The sequence below is a fragment of the Sorex fumeus genome, unplaced genomic scaffold (genome assembly GCF_029834395.1).
Source record: "Sorex fumeus unplaced genomic scaffold, SorFum_2.1 ptg000006l, whole genome shotgun sequence".
Taxonomy (NCBI): Eukaryota; Metazoa; Chordata; class Mammalia; order Eulipotyphla; family Soricidae; genus Sorex; species Sorex fumeus.
The window spans coordinates 56,825,098-56,842,233 of NW_026606063.1; the positions used below are offsets into that span (position 1 = coordinate 56,825,098).

At 42.1% G+C, this 17,136-nt stretch overlaps 1 protein-coding gene across 1 annotated transcript in view; it reads left to right on the plus strand.

Annotated features, from left to right (window-relative positions):
• The first annotated feature begins 1,211 nt into the window (after positions 1-1,211).
• TMEM131 (transmembrane protein 131) overlaps positions 1,212-17,136 on the plus strand; it is a 194,796-nt gene continuing 178,871 nt past the window's right edge. Inside the window, exon 1 of the mRNA XM_056123449.1 lies at positions 1,212-1,665. Coding sequence (XP_055979424.1) covers positions 1,479-1,665 — 187 coding nt within the window. The 5' untranslated portion in view covers positions 1,212-1,478. The remainder of the gene's footprint in view (positions 1,666-17,136) is intronic.

Below are 17,136 nucleotides of genomic sequence, written 5' to 3' on the forward strand. Positions count from 1 at the left end.
AATTTACAAATAAACAATTGCAAGTATCTTGAGTTCCTTTTCTAAGTCCTCTGGAATCGCATTTTCCTATATATTTTGTTTTATGACATATTAGGGTGGAGTTGTCCTTTAAATTATATCAGCTCACTCAACAAATGATGCTGAGCATAAGTAAACGACTCCGGGCTAAATTACAAAAACCAGCAGGGCAGGATTCTCTTTAAGAGCTGAAATTGTAGAGGTCACGCACATCCTCAACCTGGGAAGAAAGGGGCATCTAAAAGATCCAGTGAGGTGGCTTCGGGAAAGGGACTAAAGGAGATGATATTTGATTTGGACTTAAAAAAATTATTTTTAAATTGAATCACCGTGAATTACAAAGTTACAAAGGCTTGCTTTGACGGAAACAATGTGACTAGAAACTTCCTAAGAATCATTCCAAGTCTGAGAAAGGCAGTTTGGTCAATGGACACAGTTTCCCACAGATCAATCTGCCCTCTTCCTCCAGGGTCATTACTGCTTTATACACGTGGCTGCCAAGTTGGCAAAACCCAAGGGCACCAGGATTCACTAGAAGCTCCTTGGGTACCACGCCTTGAAGTATACACAAACGAACAGCGCAACTCCGGCCCTCCAGGAAGCACCACTAGGAACTGAATCAAGCCAGCGGTATTCTCCAGACGACTGCGTGGCCGAGGTGCGACCAGGAGGCGTCACTGGAAAGGATTCTCCGCTCTGGTTCCCGAGGTCGGGATGCACTCACTTCTCTGGAAGGTTCACGCATTGCACTGCTGGAGATGCAATGGTTTGTCCCCGAGTCAGAGGCGGCCGCGCCTCCCGAGAAAGCCCGCAGCCCCGCCCCGAACCCGTCCTCGCACCACGGCGCCTGCGCAAGGAGACCGCCCCGTCTCCACGTGATCGTCGTCACGGCCTCCCGAAGCGTGAGCGGCCATCATTAGTCCTGGCAGCCGGGCCCGGGCCGGCCTCTCTCCTCCCCGACCGCGGAGCATCAGTGACGGCCTCTGGTTGTCCTGTCCCTGTCCCGCCCGTTCGGCGAAGTCCTAGGCCCCCGAGAGACAGAGTGGGAGCCCACGGAGTCCGGGGCGGGCAGAGTGATTGGCTAGCCACCGAGGGGACGGCACCGCGGGGGCGGTCCCCAGCGCGGCGCCCCGCCCCTCGCAGGCCAGCGCCCAGTGCCCGCGGCCCTTGCCCGTTTCCAGTATGGCCGCCCGCCGTGCTTGACCCGGGGCCTCTCCGCTTCGACTATTCGTAGGCGATGTCGAGGCCGAGGCGGTGACTGACACGCTAGCTCGCACGGACGCGCGGACCCAGACACACGCCTGGAGCCCGAGCCCTGGGCCCGGAACCGCTCTCGCCGCCGGCGCCGCGGCCAGAGCCCAGACCACGGCTCCCGCGCCGCCGCCGCCGCCGCCGCCGCCGCCGCCTCGCCGAGAAGGGCCGCGCTGCACCTCGAGCGCGGCGGCCCTCGGCCGGCAGGGATGGGGAAGCGGCCGGGAGGAGGAGCAGCTGCAGCCGCCGCCGCCTCCACGTCCACGTCCGCCGGGGCCGGCGTGGAGTCCGCGGCGAGCCTCGGCGGGGGCCCGCGGAGCGCGGCCGCCGGCCTGCTGGGAGCGCTGCACCTGGTGATGACCCTCGTCGTGGCCGCGGCGCGGGCCGAGAAGGAAGGTGGGTGTCGGCCGGCCGGCGTCCCCCGGGGCCCGGCCCCGCGGCTGTCACCGCACCCTCGCGGAGGCCGCTGCCGGGCTGCGCCTCGGGAGGCCGGGCTGCGGCGCGGGGCGCGGACGGTGGACCGGCGCGGGGGCCCGGCGCGGCGCGAAGTTGCGGGTCCCGTCCCGAGTCGGGACTCTGCCGTTCGGGTGCCCCGTCGCCGCGCCGTCCGCACGGACTTGCTTTGCGCCCGGTCCCCGCGCGGTGTCCACGATCTCCTGTCACTGGCGTTTGGAAACTTGTTGGCTCCTGCCCGCGGGCGAGGAGGGGCGTCTTTGGGGACCCGGTCGCCGGTCCGCTTTCGGGCGCTCTCCCGCAGCCCGCCACCCCGGCCCCCCTGGGACGCGGGGCTCCTAACGGCGTGCACACCCGGTGCGCACTTTTAAAAAATGTCGTGGAAACAGCCAGACGGGGAGAAAGGCTCCCGAGCACAGTTCACGCACGTTCCCTTTGAATTTGTTCACACGTTTCGTCGAGAGGAGACTTGTTTCTTCGGCTTCCCGCCCCTGTCTCATCTTCCGCCGCCTTGCCAAGTGTTTAGCTCATTCTTCATCTGAAGCACTTGTACAGTTCGGTCCTCTAGCAAACCGCCGAAAGTCAGTTTGTAGGTGTTACTTACTTTAAGATACCTGATTGGTGCCATTAGTTTTAATGAGGCGGGGGGGGGGGATAGGGGAGACGGGTGGGGGGGGTTCAGGGGAGACGGGGGGGGGCGCCAAGTCAAACTTCCAGTTTGTGAACCTTTATAATTTATAGCTAGCAGTTTGCCCCTATTTAAAAAGCTCTCGTCTGTATTGTGAGGCTGCAGACCGGTGCGTTTTACAGGGTTGAACATTATGTTGCCACCTTGAAGACCAAATCAGTGTAATTCTGTTGGCTCTACCTGTTTTCCGACCTAGGAAAGAAAGTTAGTTGTAACAGTGGTAATATAGTGAAGAAAGCGCAGCCTTTTCAAAGAGCTAATATGCAAAACTTGTTATTTAGTTTCCTTTCACACTAAACTGCCACTGCAAGAAAATAATTTGTTGCCACAGTAACTTTAGGTTGTTGACCAAAGGCATTTGCTTTTTATTGTTGCTAACGGCAGCCGCAAATGCAAATCATACTAGTGTTAAAGTGCAATTTTACTGTTTATTTTTGTTCAGAATGTTGCATTCCTTTGTGTAACTATTCCATATAACCCGCAGTCTGGTTTTACATAGGTAGAGATTATGCAAAAGATTGCCATCTATAGAAGTGGTTAATTGAAAGGCAAGAATATTTCCAGAATAAAACGGTTCTGTGTTGCTGCTTTAGGACTAGTTAGGTGGACTAAAGTTGTTTATCATTGCTTATAGATGGGTGTTCTTATATGTGACCGTGGTGGCCCGCTCTGGCAACCTAAAATAGTACAACTATCGGAATGTTCCTTATGCTTAAAGTAGACCTTGGCAGGTATTGTGCCCTTGCTCTGCTTTTCCTAGGCTTACATTGTCCAGTGCCAAGCAAACGTAGGCATGTTACACTTGTTAGAGTGTGATGGGCCATTAACTGAGGGAAATGAAATAATGATTGAGTGTAATAAAACATTGAATTTGTATCATTTTTTCTGCTTATTTTTCCAAAAGTCATTTGATATGCTAATTCTCTGTATAGTTAAGTAAACAAATCCCTTGATTGAGAAATGTCTATCTAAGTCATGTTTGCTGATTTCTCTTTTGCATAGTGTACAGCTTTTAGTGCTTTTAGACCCATGAATGTCAGTGCCAGGTAAGGAGAAAAGTTGCCAGTGTGAAGTAGGAGACAATGTGGTTGAATCACCTAACTGGTTCGGGCAGAGTCAACATCTTTTGTGGCCCAAGTTACATTTGTATGAACAGAGCAGCTATGTAAGATATGCATAGTATTGTAAGCCAATGGTGCATCAATTAACAAAGAAACAAAGTAGATGTTGATTGTAGTTATGCTAGTACAGCACATAGGCCTTCTTACCTATCATAGATTTGGTACTAATCGTCTGATCTTTGTAAGGGTTGTTTGGGTGGGTGGTCTTTTTGTTGTTTTTGTTTTTGTCCTCATCCAACAATGCTCAGGGACTACTCCTGGCTCTGCATTCAGAGATGACTCCTAGCTAGGCTCGGGGGACCGTATAGGATGCCTGATCAAACGCAGGTCAACTGCGGGCAAGGCAGATGGCCTACTAATTGCTCAGGCCCCATCAAAAGATCTTTAATGGTAGCTCCATAACTGGCCTATATCCTTTCAGTCTTCTTGCTGGTCAAATTATGGTATTTTTTTCTGAATAAACTGGAGAATCAAGATTGATTTTCTTGGGGCCAGAAGGATAATACAGCAGGCAAAGAGAATGCTTTGCATGTGGCCAACCCAGATTCAGTTCCCAGCACCTTCTGTGCTTCTTTGGAACCATCAGAAGTGATCCCTGAGCACAGAGTCAGGAGCAAGCCCTAAGCACCACCAAGTATGGCCCAAAAACAAACAGAAAAAAGACTAATTGTCTTACATGATTGTGATACCACAAATTTAGTATCTGGTGGGCCACAAAATACATTTTCCCCAAAAGTGTTGTTACCCCTTTCCGCTGGCCTTCACCTGTGTGCAGTTTGTATTGTTATTCCACTACCATTCTTTTTGAACTGAATCAAATATTTACTTAGTTGTTTAAAGTTTGATGGTTCTTTATCCATCAAACTGGAATTTTAAGAATCTCTGTCAGTATCTGCAGTTACAGGCATTCTTTTTTTATTATTATTATTATTTTATTTTCATTGTTGTGGGGGCCACACCTCATGGCTTTGGGAATTCATACCTGAGTTGCTCAGGGGGCCATGTTGGTACCAGGGATCAAATTCAGGACCTAACACATGCAACCTATGTGCTATAGCACTTGAACCAAATTTCTGACCCCTGAACCACATTCCTGGCTCTTGGCACTCAGTATTTGTTGTTTTTGCTCTTGTTTGTTTTTTGTTGTTGTACTTATAACAAAACAAAACAAAACAAACCAAAAAACCCTCTTGTTTGTTTTGGTGCTACCAGGAGTTGAACCCCTCACCACACATACATGTAGGGCAAGTGCTCTACCACTGAGCCACAACCCTAACCCCACTGACATTCAAGGTTATTTGCTTTTAACTATTAATAACTATTTTTGGGTTTAGTTCAGTAATACTTTTTGGTTGTCGATTGTGGTAGCGTGATTTGCATGACATTCAAGCAAATCTTGAATGAAGATTTGCTTAAAATTATCCTATCCTACCCTTATCATACCTGAAAGAGTAAAACTCTGAACAGGATGCAGCTATGTGGAAGAATTCTTTCATAACAGTACAAAGCCTGGCAAGCTCCCCGTGATGTATTCGATATGCCAAAAACAGTAACAACAAGTCTAACAATTTGTTGTGAGACATTACTGGTGCCCTCTCGAGCAAATCAATGAACAATGGGAGGACAGTGCAGTGCTATGTAGAATGTCAAAACAGGATCATTGTTTTCCTCCTTACCTTTGTTTTATGGTCCCTTATAATCATGGTCCCTTGTAACTAAAATATGTACTGTATACTTACTTTAAGCCAGAGCTTTAACTTTCCAGGTTTTAGTACTTTAGATACTTATAAAACCCCTATTTATATAGACCACAGAACAGGAACAGAGAAATTAATATTCCCAAGACAACATTGCTGGTAGATTTTGTTTGTTTTGTTTTGGGCCATACCCACCTCCTGACTCTGCATTCAGGAGATACTCCTGGCAGGGCTCAGGGACCATACAGGATGCTGGTAATCAAACCTGGGTCGTCCCCCTCCCCCCCAAATAAAATCAAGGCAAATGCTATACCTGCCCTACTATGCCGTACTCTCTCTCCAGCTCCATGCTGGTAGATTTCTGAGCTAGAATCTTATCCAAGCTTCCTGTCTTAAGAGCCATACTTTATAATCCTGAGTGAGTACTTAAGGTGCTTGATTTTGTGATACTATATTATTAACCGGAGAAAGAGCTGATTTCATAATTCATGTAGAATTAGAGTATTACATATTCAGGTGAAACACACTTTAAAAGTATTCCTAGGCATAGTGTCACTTTTTACCAACTTGCTATTAAAGGAGACATAGACCATTATGGATTGTGCATATTCTTTTTGTTTCTTTTTGGGTCATTCCTGCAGTGCTCAGGACTTACTCTTGACTCTGTACTCAGGGATCACTCTTGGCAGTGTTCGAGAGATACCTGGTTTTGTAGGGGTCCTGAGGATTAAATCTAGGTTTGCCACATGCAAGGCAAGTGCCCTGCCTGCTGTAGTATTGCTCTGGCTCGAGATCATGCATATTCTTGAAAGGAAACCAGAGACCTTAGAGATAACTCTAAGGGCTACTGCATATGCTTTTCTTGCTTGAAGCTTCAAATTTGATTTCCATACCACCTGGCCCCCAAGCACCACAAATGTAACCTTTGGCCCCTTACCATCAGGTCTTGTCTGATGGTCTTTGGTATTGGGCGTGAGCAACATCAGATCATTTGGCCTGCGTGTTGGTTGAGCTGTTATACCATTTAGGTGAGTATCACTGGGAATGGCTCCCCAGGTTTCCTGAGCATTGCCTGGGAGCCTCTTCATCCAAACTCATCAGTAACTAATCCAGAACACAGATTTTTGGTATAGAAGCTCCCTTGTTTTTGTTGATGTGGATACTTTGTGTAATGCTTAGGTTAAGATGAAGTTAAATTGCCTTTTTTGTGTAAATGAGTACTAAAGAGTGTTGCTTAGTACTCACCTAGACATATGGGATAGGCATAAAAACTATTGATAATCAAAGGGCTGTATGGTGGTATCAACTTTTGATAGTAGGAATATATTTTAGTCTTTAGAAGCCCAGGAGTTCCAGAAGTAGTGCATTTTTGGTACTTTTGTGTTCTTTTTTTTTTTTAATGAAATATTTTTGGATTAGGTGGTCATTAGTTTCATCTGTAATATTATATTAGTTTTTCTTTTATTTTTATGTGATTGCTTTAAACTACTGAAGCAAAGATTTTTTAGGTAGCCACAACTCTTTGCTTGATTTCATTTTGTTGCAAACAGCACTTAGAAAATAGAAGTGAAAAATATCCGATTAGGTCTACGAGGTTCCTTGACATGTTCAGCCACAATTGTCACCATAAAGTCAGACCTGCTTTATTTGTCTATTGATTTCTAAATAACAGGGGGTTAAAAATCACAAAATTTGTCATCTTACCACGTTTAAGCATACAGTTCATAGAAGTTAGTATATTCACCTTATTCTGCAGCTGATCTCCAGGACTTTTTCATGTTGCCAATCTGAAACTCCTTTCTTGACTACTTTTGACACTTTCTGAGTAGAATCAGCAGGGTTTGTCTTTGTGGCTGACTTGTTTCACTTAGTACAGTGCCCTCAAGATTTAGCATGATGCAGAATATAACAGGATTTCTTTCTTAAAGGTTGAATGTTATTCTGTGTATATGCTGTTAATCCAATTTGTTTATCCAATTACCCATTAATAATTTGGGGGAAGGTGATGCTTCCACTTCTTGGCTATTAATAAAAGTACTCTGAACATGGGTTTGCAAATATCTCTTTGAGATTATGCTTAATTTTGGGGGACTCCTAACCGTAAGCAGGATTGTAGGATCATATGGTAGTTCTATTTTTAATTTTTGGAGCAACTGCCATACTGTTTTCCATAGCAGCTGCACCTACCAGCCTTGTACAATTGTCTCTACATCCTTACAACACTGGTTACTCTTTCTTTCCTTCTTTCTTTTTCTTTCATTCTTTCTTTCTTTCTTTTGGGCCACACTTAGCGGACTCAGTACTTACTCCTTGACCTGTGCTCAGAGATCACTCCTGTAGGGCTTGAGGGAACATGGGTGGTGCTGGGGATCTAATCCAGGTCAGCTGCTACCTCTCTAGCCTGTTACTGTGCTTAAGAAAAGAAAATTATTATAATGCTCAATCCTAATGTAAGGTGATAGCTTAGTGTTTTTATTTGCATTCATGTAATAATTAATATTCTTGAATATCTTTTCATGTGATTATTGGCCGTTGGTACATCATTTAGTTAAAGTTTCTAGAAATATTCAAGTTCTTTGCCCAGTTTTCAAGTCAGTTGTTTTTATTTCTAAAAGTTATCTATATTTATAAAGAATTTTGTTATATAGTTTAAGTTTGTAATACCTAATATCAGGGAATGCCCTGCCACAGAGGTGGGGTGGGTAGGGGGATGGGGTGTGGGGGTAGGAGGGCTACTAGGATCATTGGTGGTGGAGAATGGGCACTGGTGGAGGGATGGGTACTCGATTATTGTATAACTGAAACCCTAGCATGAAAGTTGGTTAGTCTACAACTGTACCTCATGATGTTTCACTAATAAAAAATTTTAAAAAATTTAAAAAACAATCCTATTGTTTGTGGATCACACCCAGCATTACTCAAGACTTGCTCCTGACAGGGTTTGGGGGACCATAAAGGATGCTGGAGCTCCAACTGAGGTCAGCCATATGCAAGGCAAACACTTTACCCCTTGAACTAGTATTGATCTGGTGTCCTATTCATGTTTTTGTATAGCATGGGTTTTACAATTTGTTCTTTGAGCTTTTTAAATTGATTTTTTATATGTAGATTGAGAAAGGTTCCAATTAATTTCTTTGTATGTGGGCATTTAGTTTTCCTAGCATCATTGGTTGGAGAGATTGTCTTTTACCTTTTTATTGAGTGGCTTGGAATGTTTCAAGTCGCCATTTTTGAGAAAGTGTATTTCTGTTGCTTCTATTTCTTTGACCTTTTATTTTTCTTTATGCCATTTCTACACTGCTTTGATGTCTCTAACTTTGTTAATATGCTTTAAAATCAGTAAGGTACTAAGGAAGTCATTGATTTTTTGAGTTATTTTGACTATGGGGTTTGTGATACTGTGTAGAATTTAGAAAAGATTTTTCTACATAGAAGAAAAGCTGTTGTGGATTGGTAGGAGTTGTGTCAACCCCTTAGGTTGCTTTGGGTAGTGTTGAACAGTTTTGTCTTATAGTCTGTGAACACAGAATGTCTTTCTGTTGATTTGTCTCTTTAATTTCTGTTTGCATTCAGCTGTCCTCTGCTTGCTGCACCACCATACTAGGTGAGGCCTGCCTCTAGCTGATATTTCTGGGCCTATTCCAGAACCGGAGGCAGAGCCCTTCCCTAGCAGCCTCCACACCTGACCTATAGGTATTAAGTGCCCACATTACAGCTCCTGAAGCACGTAGCCACATAAGTGACTGCATCACAGATCTACTCAAGAAATGACGTGCTGCTCACAGCTATTCTTCTTGTCATTTTATGACAGGCAGAGAATACAATAATCTCAGCTTAATCCTTCAGTGTCTTTCAGGGGTGGTAACTATGAATACTCACCCCCAACACAACAAGAACACTGAAACACCAAAAGGGAAAGTACACAGAATCCCAAGTTCAATGAGTGAAAACAGTATCACCAAAGACATAAACAACAGCAGTAAATTCTCAGAAAGTGTCTTTAGTGACACTATAACAAGGATGTTCAATGAGTTCAAAGAAAAGATAGTGCAGGTAGTCAGCAAAGCACAAGAAAGTATGAGAGTCGAAATTAAAAACCAATCAGAAATGAAGAATTTGGTAGTTGATATTTTTAAAAAGGCAATAGAAACTCTAACAGAAGAATAACAGAAGCTGTACAAAAGATTGGGGAGCCCTAAGATGATGAGAAGGAGATAGCAGAAAATGGAAAATAGCCTAAAAAAAATGAACAGTGCATCAGAGAACTATGGGATAAGTTCAAGAGGAACAACATAAGAACCATTGGAGTCCCTGAAGAACAGAAAGGCAAATGTGATGTAGAAAAAGATAAAGAGATCATAGATAAGAATGTAGATAAGAACTATATGAGTTGAGGATATGGACACTGAGATCAAGAGCGTGTATGTAGTCGTGTGTGTGTGTGTGTGTGTGTGTGTGTGTGTGTTTATGTGTATCCCCGTCCCAGTGAAAATAGGCCAAATTAGAAAACTTAAAAGATACATTATACTGCAAATGACAAAGTCCAAAGATCACTATCACTATCAACCCATTGTTCATTGAGTTGCTCGAGTGGGTGCCAGTAACGTCTCCATTTGTCCCTGTCACATGCTAGTGTAGCCCGATGACATATTGGGGGCTCTTTCAGGGACAGGGGAATGAGGACCATCATTGTTACAGTTTTTGGCATATCGAGTATGCCACGGGTAGCTTGCCAGCTTCTGCTGTGCGGTCGGGATACTCTAGGTAGCTTGCTGGGCTCTCTGAGAGGGATGGAGACTTTTGGGACAGCCTCTAATCACCTTTACAGGTGTTCCCAGTCAGGCATAAATGCGGGCAGGATACTTTCAGTAGCCTGCCAGGTTCTCTGAGAAGATAATTCTATTTGCCATTTCTTTAAGTTTTATTGGACCAAGTAATATTAAATAAATGTGTTATATACTTGTCAAGTGGGTAGGCTGAGGAGTGTGAGGGAATCTGGACGTTGGTGGTAGGATTGGTGTTGGAGTGTGTTATGCCTAAGATAACTCTATTATGTATAACTTTGTAAATCATGGTGCTTCAATAAATATTTCTGAAAAACAGAATTTCTCTTAGTATTCAGTTTTCAGTGTTTCAAGTTTTTTGCTGCCTTGGTTCTTGGTTTATTCCAATATACTTTATCTTTCTTGTAAATCAAACCTGCATTTAAAATTAAGGATTTTTCCCCCTATATAATTATGGTAGTACATTTGGATCAAAATATGTACTAGTTAAAAACAGTTTCGGGAGCAGGGAGCCAGCTCAAATAGTAGAGTGCATGCTTATCATTGCCAGTGACCTGCATTTAATCCCTGTAGTATTCTCCCCAAACACTGCTGGACCTGCGCATGGCACTGTCAGGTTTGTACCTGCAAGAATGGCCCTGAACTCCCCAAGCTACACTGAGAGTGACCCCAGGTTTGCATTAGAAAAATGCCTCAGCAGTTAACTTCTGAGAAATAGCCGAAGCCATCTTTACTGATACAAATTAATTAGCAGTTTATATTCATCATACAGCAAATGTCTTACTTGGAGTGTCTTTTGCAGAGGCTGATTAAATTGGATGCAGATTTTCTAGTGATTTCTAACTTTTTCTAAAAGTTATCTATGTTTATAAAGAATTTTGTTATATAGTTTAAGTTTGTAATACCTAAAATTATTTGGTAGAATGGGCTGGAACGATAGCACAGCAGATAGGGCGTTTGCCTTGCACGCAGCCAACCTGGCCGACCCGAGTTCGATTCCTCCGCTCCTCTCGGAGATCCCGGCAAGCTACTGAGAGTATCTCGCCTGTATGGCAAAGCCTGGCAAGCTACCCGTGACATATTCGATATGCCAAACACAGTAACAAGTCTCACAATGTTACTGGCCTGCTGGAGTAAATCGATGAACAACGGGAGGACAGTGATACAGTGATTTGATAGAATAATACCCAAGGATATTTTTGTTTTTTACTTCTCTTTATTTTCCTCAGAAGTTTATCTACCAAGAAACTGGTTCTGTGAATATAAATCAAGACCTTTTGTGTCTTGATTTCTACGTCAATGATTTCTGCTGGTTTAAAAACAAAAGTTCCTTCCTTCTGCTGCTAGTTTTGGGATCCATTTTTTTCCTAGATTCTTAAGATGAATACTTACGTTATTTATTTAGACTTTTTCTTCTTTGCTCACATAGGCCTGGATTGCTATAAATTTCCACCTTTGCACTGCTTTTGTTGTGTTCCATAGGTTCTGGTAGTTTGTCTCATGTGTTTCAAGGAATTTTTATTCTTTGATTTCCTCTAAACCAGTTACTTAGCAGGATTTTGTTCAGTTTACCCTCATGTTTCCAAATATTTGGAGACAATCGCTGGACTAGAGCCGTTATCAACTGGATTCCACAGGATGTCAAAAGACCGCGTTGCTGCCCACCTACCAGATGGTCAGACTTCTTCGTCAAGACCCTGAACAATTGGTTTGAGGCTCTTGGTGTTCCTAGAACGGACACACACCATTGGGCTACACTAGCTCACAGCAGGGACAAATGGAGACGTTACTGGCGCCTGCTCAAGCAAATCAGTGATTAACGGGAAGTCAAATGATCAAGAAACCATCATGTAATCTGAGAAGATGCTTGATGAAATCTCTGATTTGTGACTTTAGTATATTTGCCTTATGTCTTAATATGTAGTCTGTCCTGAGAAGAATGTGTATTCGGTTATTTTGAGGATAGAGAGCCCTGTATATATAAGTCCTAATTCTTCCAGTTCTTCGTTTAGGGCTCTTTTTTACTTAATGATTCTCTCTCTAGTATATATATACACTGGTGAAAGTGGAGTGTTGAAATCTCCCACAACTGCTATATTTCAATCAATGTGCTTTTTCCGTACTGTGAGAAGTACTTTCATAAATTTTTTTGCTCCTTCATTAGGTGCATATGTGTTGATAAGCACCAGGGCCTCCTGTTCTACTGGTCCCTTAATCAGTATAACATAGTTTCTATCCCTGTTTCTTATTTAACTTGAAAGATATTTGGTCTGATATAAGTTTAGCTGTCCCAGCCTTTCCCCACTTCTTTAGCTTGTGTAAAAGTTTCCTATCCTTTCACTGAGCTTCTGTTTATCTTGCAAATTGAGATAAGTTTCCTGTATGCAGAAGGTTGGGTTTTGTTTCTTTATCCATCCTATTACTCTATGCCTTTGAATGGGGGATTCCAGTCCATTGACACATAGAGATTGTTTATACAAAGGATTTTGATCCCATCTTTTTCTGTGTGGAGTTTGGTGTTTTTTTGTTTTGTTTTGTTTTGTTTTTTAAGTTTGCCAGGGCTGGAGCGATAATAGCACAGCAGGTAGGGCATTAGCCTTGCAAGCGGCCAACATGGTCTACCGAGTTTGATTCCTCCGCCCCTCTCGGAGAGCCCAGCAAGCTACCGAGAGTATCTCGCCTGCACAGCAAAGTCTGGCAAGCTACCCATGACGTATTCGATATGCCAAACACAGTAACATATCTCCCGATGGAGACATTACTGGGCTCACTTGAGCAAATCGATGAACAATGGGAGGACAGTGACAGTGACATCTATTGCCAGTTCTTATTTGTCTGAGAATGTTTTTTTCCCTCCCTCAAATATAAATGACAGTTTTGCAAGGTGGTGGACTCTAGGTTGAACATTTTTTTATTTAGTATTTTGATTATGTTATTCTCTTTTCTTACTTGTATGATTTCATATGTAAGATCTGTTGTGATTCTTTTTTTGTTTGTTTTTGCCATGTAGATTACAGTGCGTCTTGGTTTGTTCATTTTCAGTCTATTTTGTTTGGCACTTGGTGGTCCTCTTGAGTCTGTGCAGTAACTTTCCTCCAGAGACAGTAGAAGCTCTGTGCACTTTCTTCCACTGATCATTCTTCCCCTTTCTCATTTTCCCCTCTCTGTAATTTGGAGATTATTCCTTTTCCTGTCAATCCATTAAGTATCTTAAATTTGCTTCAGTTCTTTTACTTCTCTTTGCTTTTGCCACTTCATTTTATTGAGTGTTAATATTTTGTCTTGTAAATTTGGCTTGTAAGACAGGCTCCCAGCATTCAGTTTTGTTGCTGTTGTTTCTGTTATATTCTTTAACTCCTATTCTATTTCTGTGGATTCTTGTACTCTAAATTGATTATTTGAGCTGATTGAATTTCTCTTCCAGTGATTTCTTAATTTCCATTTCTGTCACATAGTGTGTTTATTTGAAGTCCTCCTTGACCAAACTTGATAATTTTGATGAATTTGAAGATTTGTCTGGCTGGATTTATGTCCCAGTCTGCTGGAGTAGATAAATCCCTTTGCTTCCCATTGTTCTTAAGAGATTTGTGGGTACTGACAGTGGAGTTTTAGATTCCTGATGATCTGAGTACTGATTTGATTATTGTTTTACAGTGGCAGCCTATTTCTTTGACCTTCTAATGTTATTTCAGCAGGAGATAGGAGTAAGTCTAATTTCTCCTGTTTAGTTGCCAGTGCTTTTATGGGTGTCCTGGCATTGAAGTAAGACCTTGTAGTTTTCCACAACTCTTAGAGTATGTGAGATGGGTGAAATACAGCATGCATCTGTGCAGTTGGTGGTCTACAGGCCCACTGGATTCAGTCTCTACCTTGTAGGGTGAGGAAAGAAGATTGCAGCACCCCTTGTGTACCTGAATAGAAAGGATTTTAGATTGGCATAGGCTTGCAGGAGTCCTAATGATTGGACTGCCCGTGTCAGGTCCGTCTCCATTTGTTATTTTTTAATTTATAGATCAAATGTATCACTCATTATCATTATTTGTTCTTATTCCTATGAAGGCATATGTATAGAGATTAATATTTTATATCAGTTTTCTAATTTGACTTGCAAATCTTTGATTCTTTTATTTGTTTTTGCTTTTGGGGCCACACCCAGTGGTGGTCATGGGTTACTCTCTGCTCACTGCTCAGGAATTACTCCTGGCTGGCTAGGGAACTATATGAGATGCCAGGGATTGAACCAGGGTCAACTGCATGCAAGGCAGACATCCTATCCACCTGCCGTACTATTGCTCCAGCCCCACAAATCTTTAATTCATAAGACTCTGATGGTATTAGGAAGATTTCTTTTTCTCAAATTGTTGCTTTAGCATTTCTTATTGAATTAAGAACTATTTTTATTTCAAATTCACTTACATACATGATTCTGTTTCTTTATCTTTTGTTTTCTTCCTTATGAATATATTAGAATATTTCTTAAAAAAAACACAAAAAACTTCAGGGGATCTAAATAAGCATTTCTCCAAAGAAAATATACAACAAGCACATGAAAAGATGTTCAGCCACATTAATCATCAGAAAAATACAAATTAAAACCGAATGAGATAACCATTTTACACCCACAACTTTGGCTATAATAAAAACAAAATAATAAGTGTTGGCAAGGATGTGGAGAAGTTGAAATGTCATATGTTACTATTGGGAATGTAAAGTGATGCAACTGCTTTGGGCAGCAGCCTAGAAGTCCTCAGAATGCTAATTGCAAAGCTGATGCATAACTGAGCAATTTTTCTTGTATATCCTCCAAAGAAATGAAAATACAACCAAACCTATAAAGGGTATTGATAGAAAGTGCTTTACCAAATAATCAAAATGTCAACTTAAATGTCCTATCAACTAATCATTGGATAAATACAGTGGAATATTATTCATCTGCAAAAAGGAATAAACTGCTGCTGTGCTGTAATAAAATGAAACCTTGGTGACTTTATGCTAAGAAAATGAAGTGATTCACATAAAACCACAGGTAATGGATATATATGTATAGACATTCATGTATATGTATATATGTGTGTATGTGTATCTATACATGCATGTGTATGTATACACACATACGTGTATGTGTGTGTGTGTGTGTGTATTGATGGGGCCAGAGAGATAATACAGTGTATAAGGTATTTACCTTACAAGCTTCTGACCTGACTTGTATCACTACATATGATCCTCTGAGCCCAGAGCTAGGAATAAGGCATGAGTACCAAGAGTGTGCCCCCCACCCCAAAAGAAATAATAGCACCAAAGCATTTAAGTGAAATGTTTAGATTAGGTCAATCCAGGGAGACAGAGCTAAGATGGCAAAAAAGAAGCAAATTGAGAGCATGTATGACCCCTCAGCAAATCCACAGGAAAAAAAAATCCACAGACTCACACACAAAATCCTGTGTTGGGCCTTGAAAATGCCTCAAAACCATGACAGTGAGATTCTCTGCTGTGGAATAAGAAGGACTATTGATGCACTTATCCAACCTTCCTTTGAACAGTTGAGTATTTGGGTAGAGCTCACACTTGGTCAAACTTAGGGTCAGACTGCAGAGTACTTCTGAGGTCTCACAAACAGCCATCCTAGTAGATAGCAGGTCTGCTAGGAGTTGCAGACGCTACTGGGAGCTCCTAACATGAGTATCATTTGCTGCCTGAACTTACTGGGACATTGATACCACAGCAGTGGTCAGACAATGGCAACTCTGAGCTCTGAAATGCAACACTGTTCTGATTATCTTTATGGATACAGCTAATACTAGTAAGCTTGTGAAGGCAAATTCTCAGCAGCATTCAAAGCATGAACACAAACTCAGTAGCCTTTGGGTGAAATTTGCACACATGAACCATACTGTCCAACACAGGTTTGTTTGCACAAAGCTAGACTCTCACTCCAAGTTTTCATGTTGCACCAGACACAGTGAAGGTGTGTACCAGATGTAATGAAGAACTGGAGGAATTCTCCTGCATAAAACCAAAGTCCAAGAAGGACTGTAAGCACACAACAGTTCTCTAGATTCCTTAATGAAGATTTAAAAGTGATGGTGATGGGACTCAAGAAATTGCTTAAGGGCTGAAGGTATGTATGCGTTGTATGCAGGGGCCCTGGTTTGATTCCCAGAAGGAGGAAGTGACATTCCCATCCCCAGCACCAGCTGAAAGTAGCCCAGAGCATTATTGGTTATGCCTCTCAGATCCAAAAAACACCCACAATGACGTGAGGTTGTTCACTAATTGAAGAAAACAAAAGAAGAGAGCTCCAATAAAGAAAGAGAAAATATGAGAAAACCTCAGTCAGATTATCTGATTAATCGAAGAACATAGCAGGTGAGTTAAGAAACACAGGAAATCAGGGTACCTAAATTTTTTTAAATGTAAAAAACAAAAGAGGGTTAGCAGTAGAATGATCAAAACCAACGAATGAATAAGTGCACTTAAGGATAGATTATATGAAGTCATCAGAAGAGGGAAAAAAGTGAAAAAGAATTGAGAAAATATGAAGAAATCTATCAGCTCCAAAATTAATAAAATTCATGTCCTTGGATTCTGGAAAAAAGAAAAGAGAAAATGGGGAAGAATTATTGAGGAAATTATAGTTGAGACCTTTCCCAGTTTGAGGATTGTGTCTCATGGCCCCTCTCTAAGAAGTTCAAAGAGCTCCAAACTAAATAAACCTCAATAGAGCACCAAGGCACACTGTAATTAAAAATTTTACTAAGAGCCAAAAATAGAGATAGAATCCCAAGGAAAGCAAGAGCAAAGCAAAAGCTTACATATAGGGGAACACCCACAAGATTCATATCAAATGAAACTCTACGGGCCAAAAGGAAATGCTCTGATAAACCAACATGTTGAATGAAACAGACAATCCATATAAGAAGGTAGATTATCACTCAGATTTTAATACTGACAGAAAGTTTTATAGACACAGTGACAGTAAAGAAGTTCATGACAACTATACCAGTTGTGCAGGAAGCATTAAATAGCCTTTATAAAAGGCCATAGATAAAAAGCCATAGAGGTAGCAAGATACAAAAACTATAAAATGTGGGAAAAGAGGAGAGTAATAATGGGTTGTTATGTAA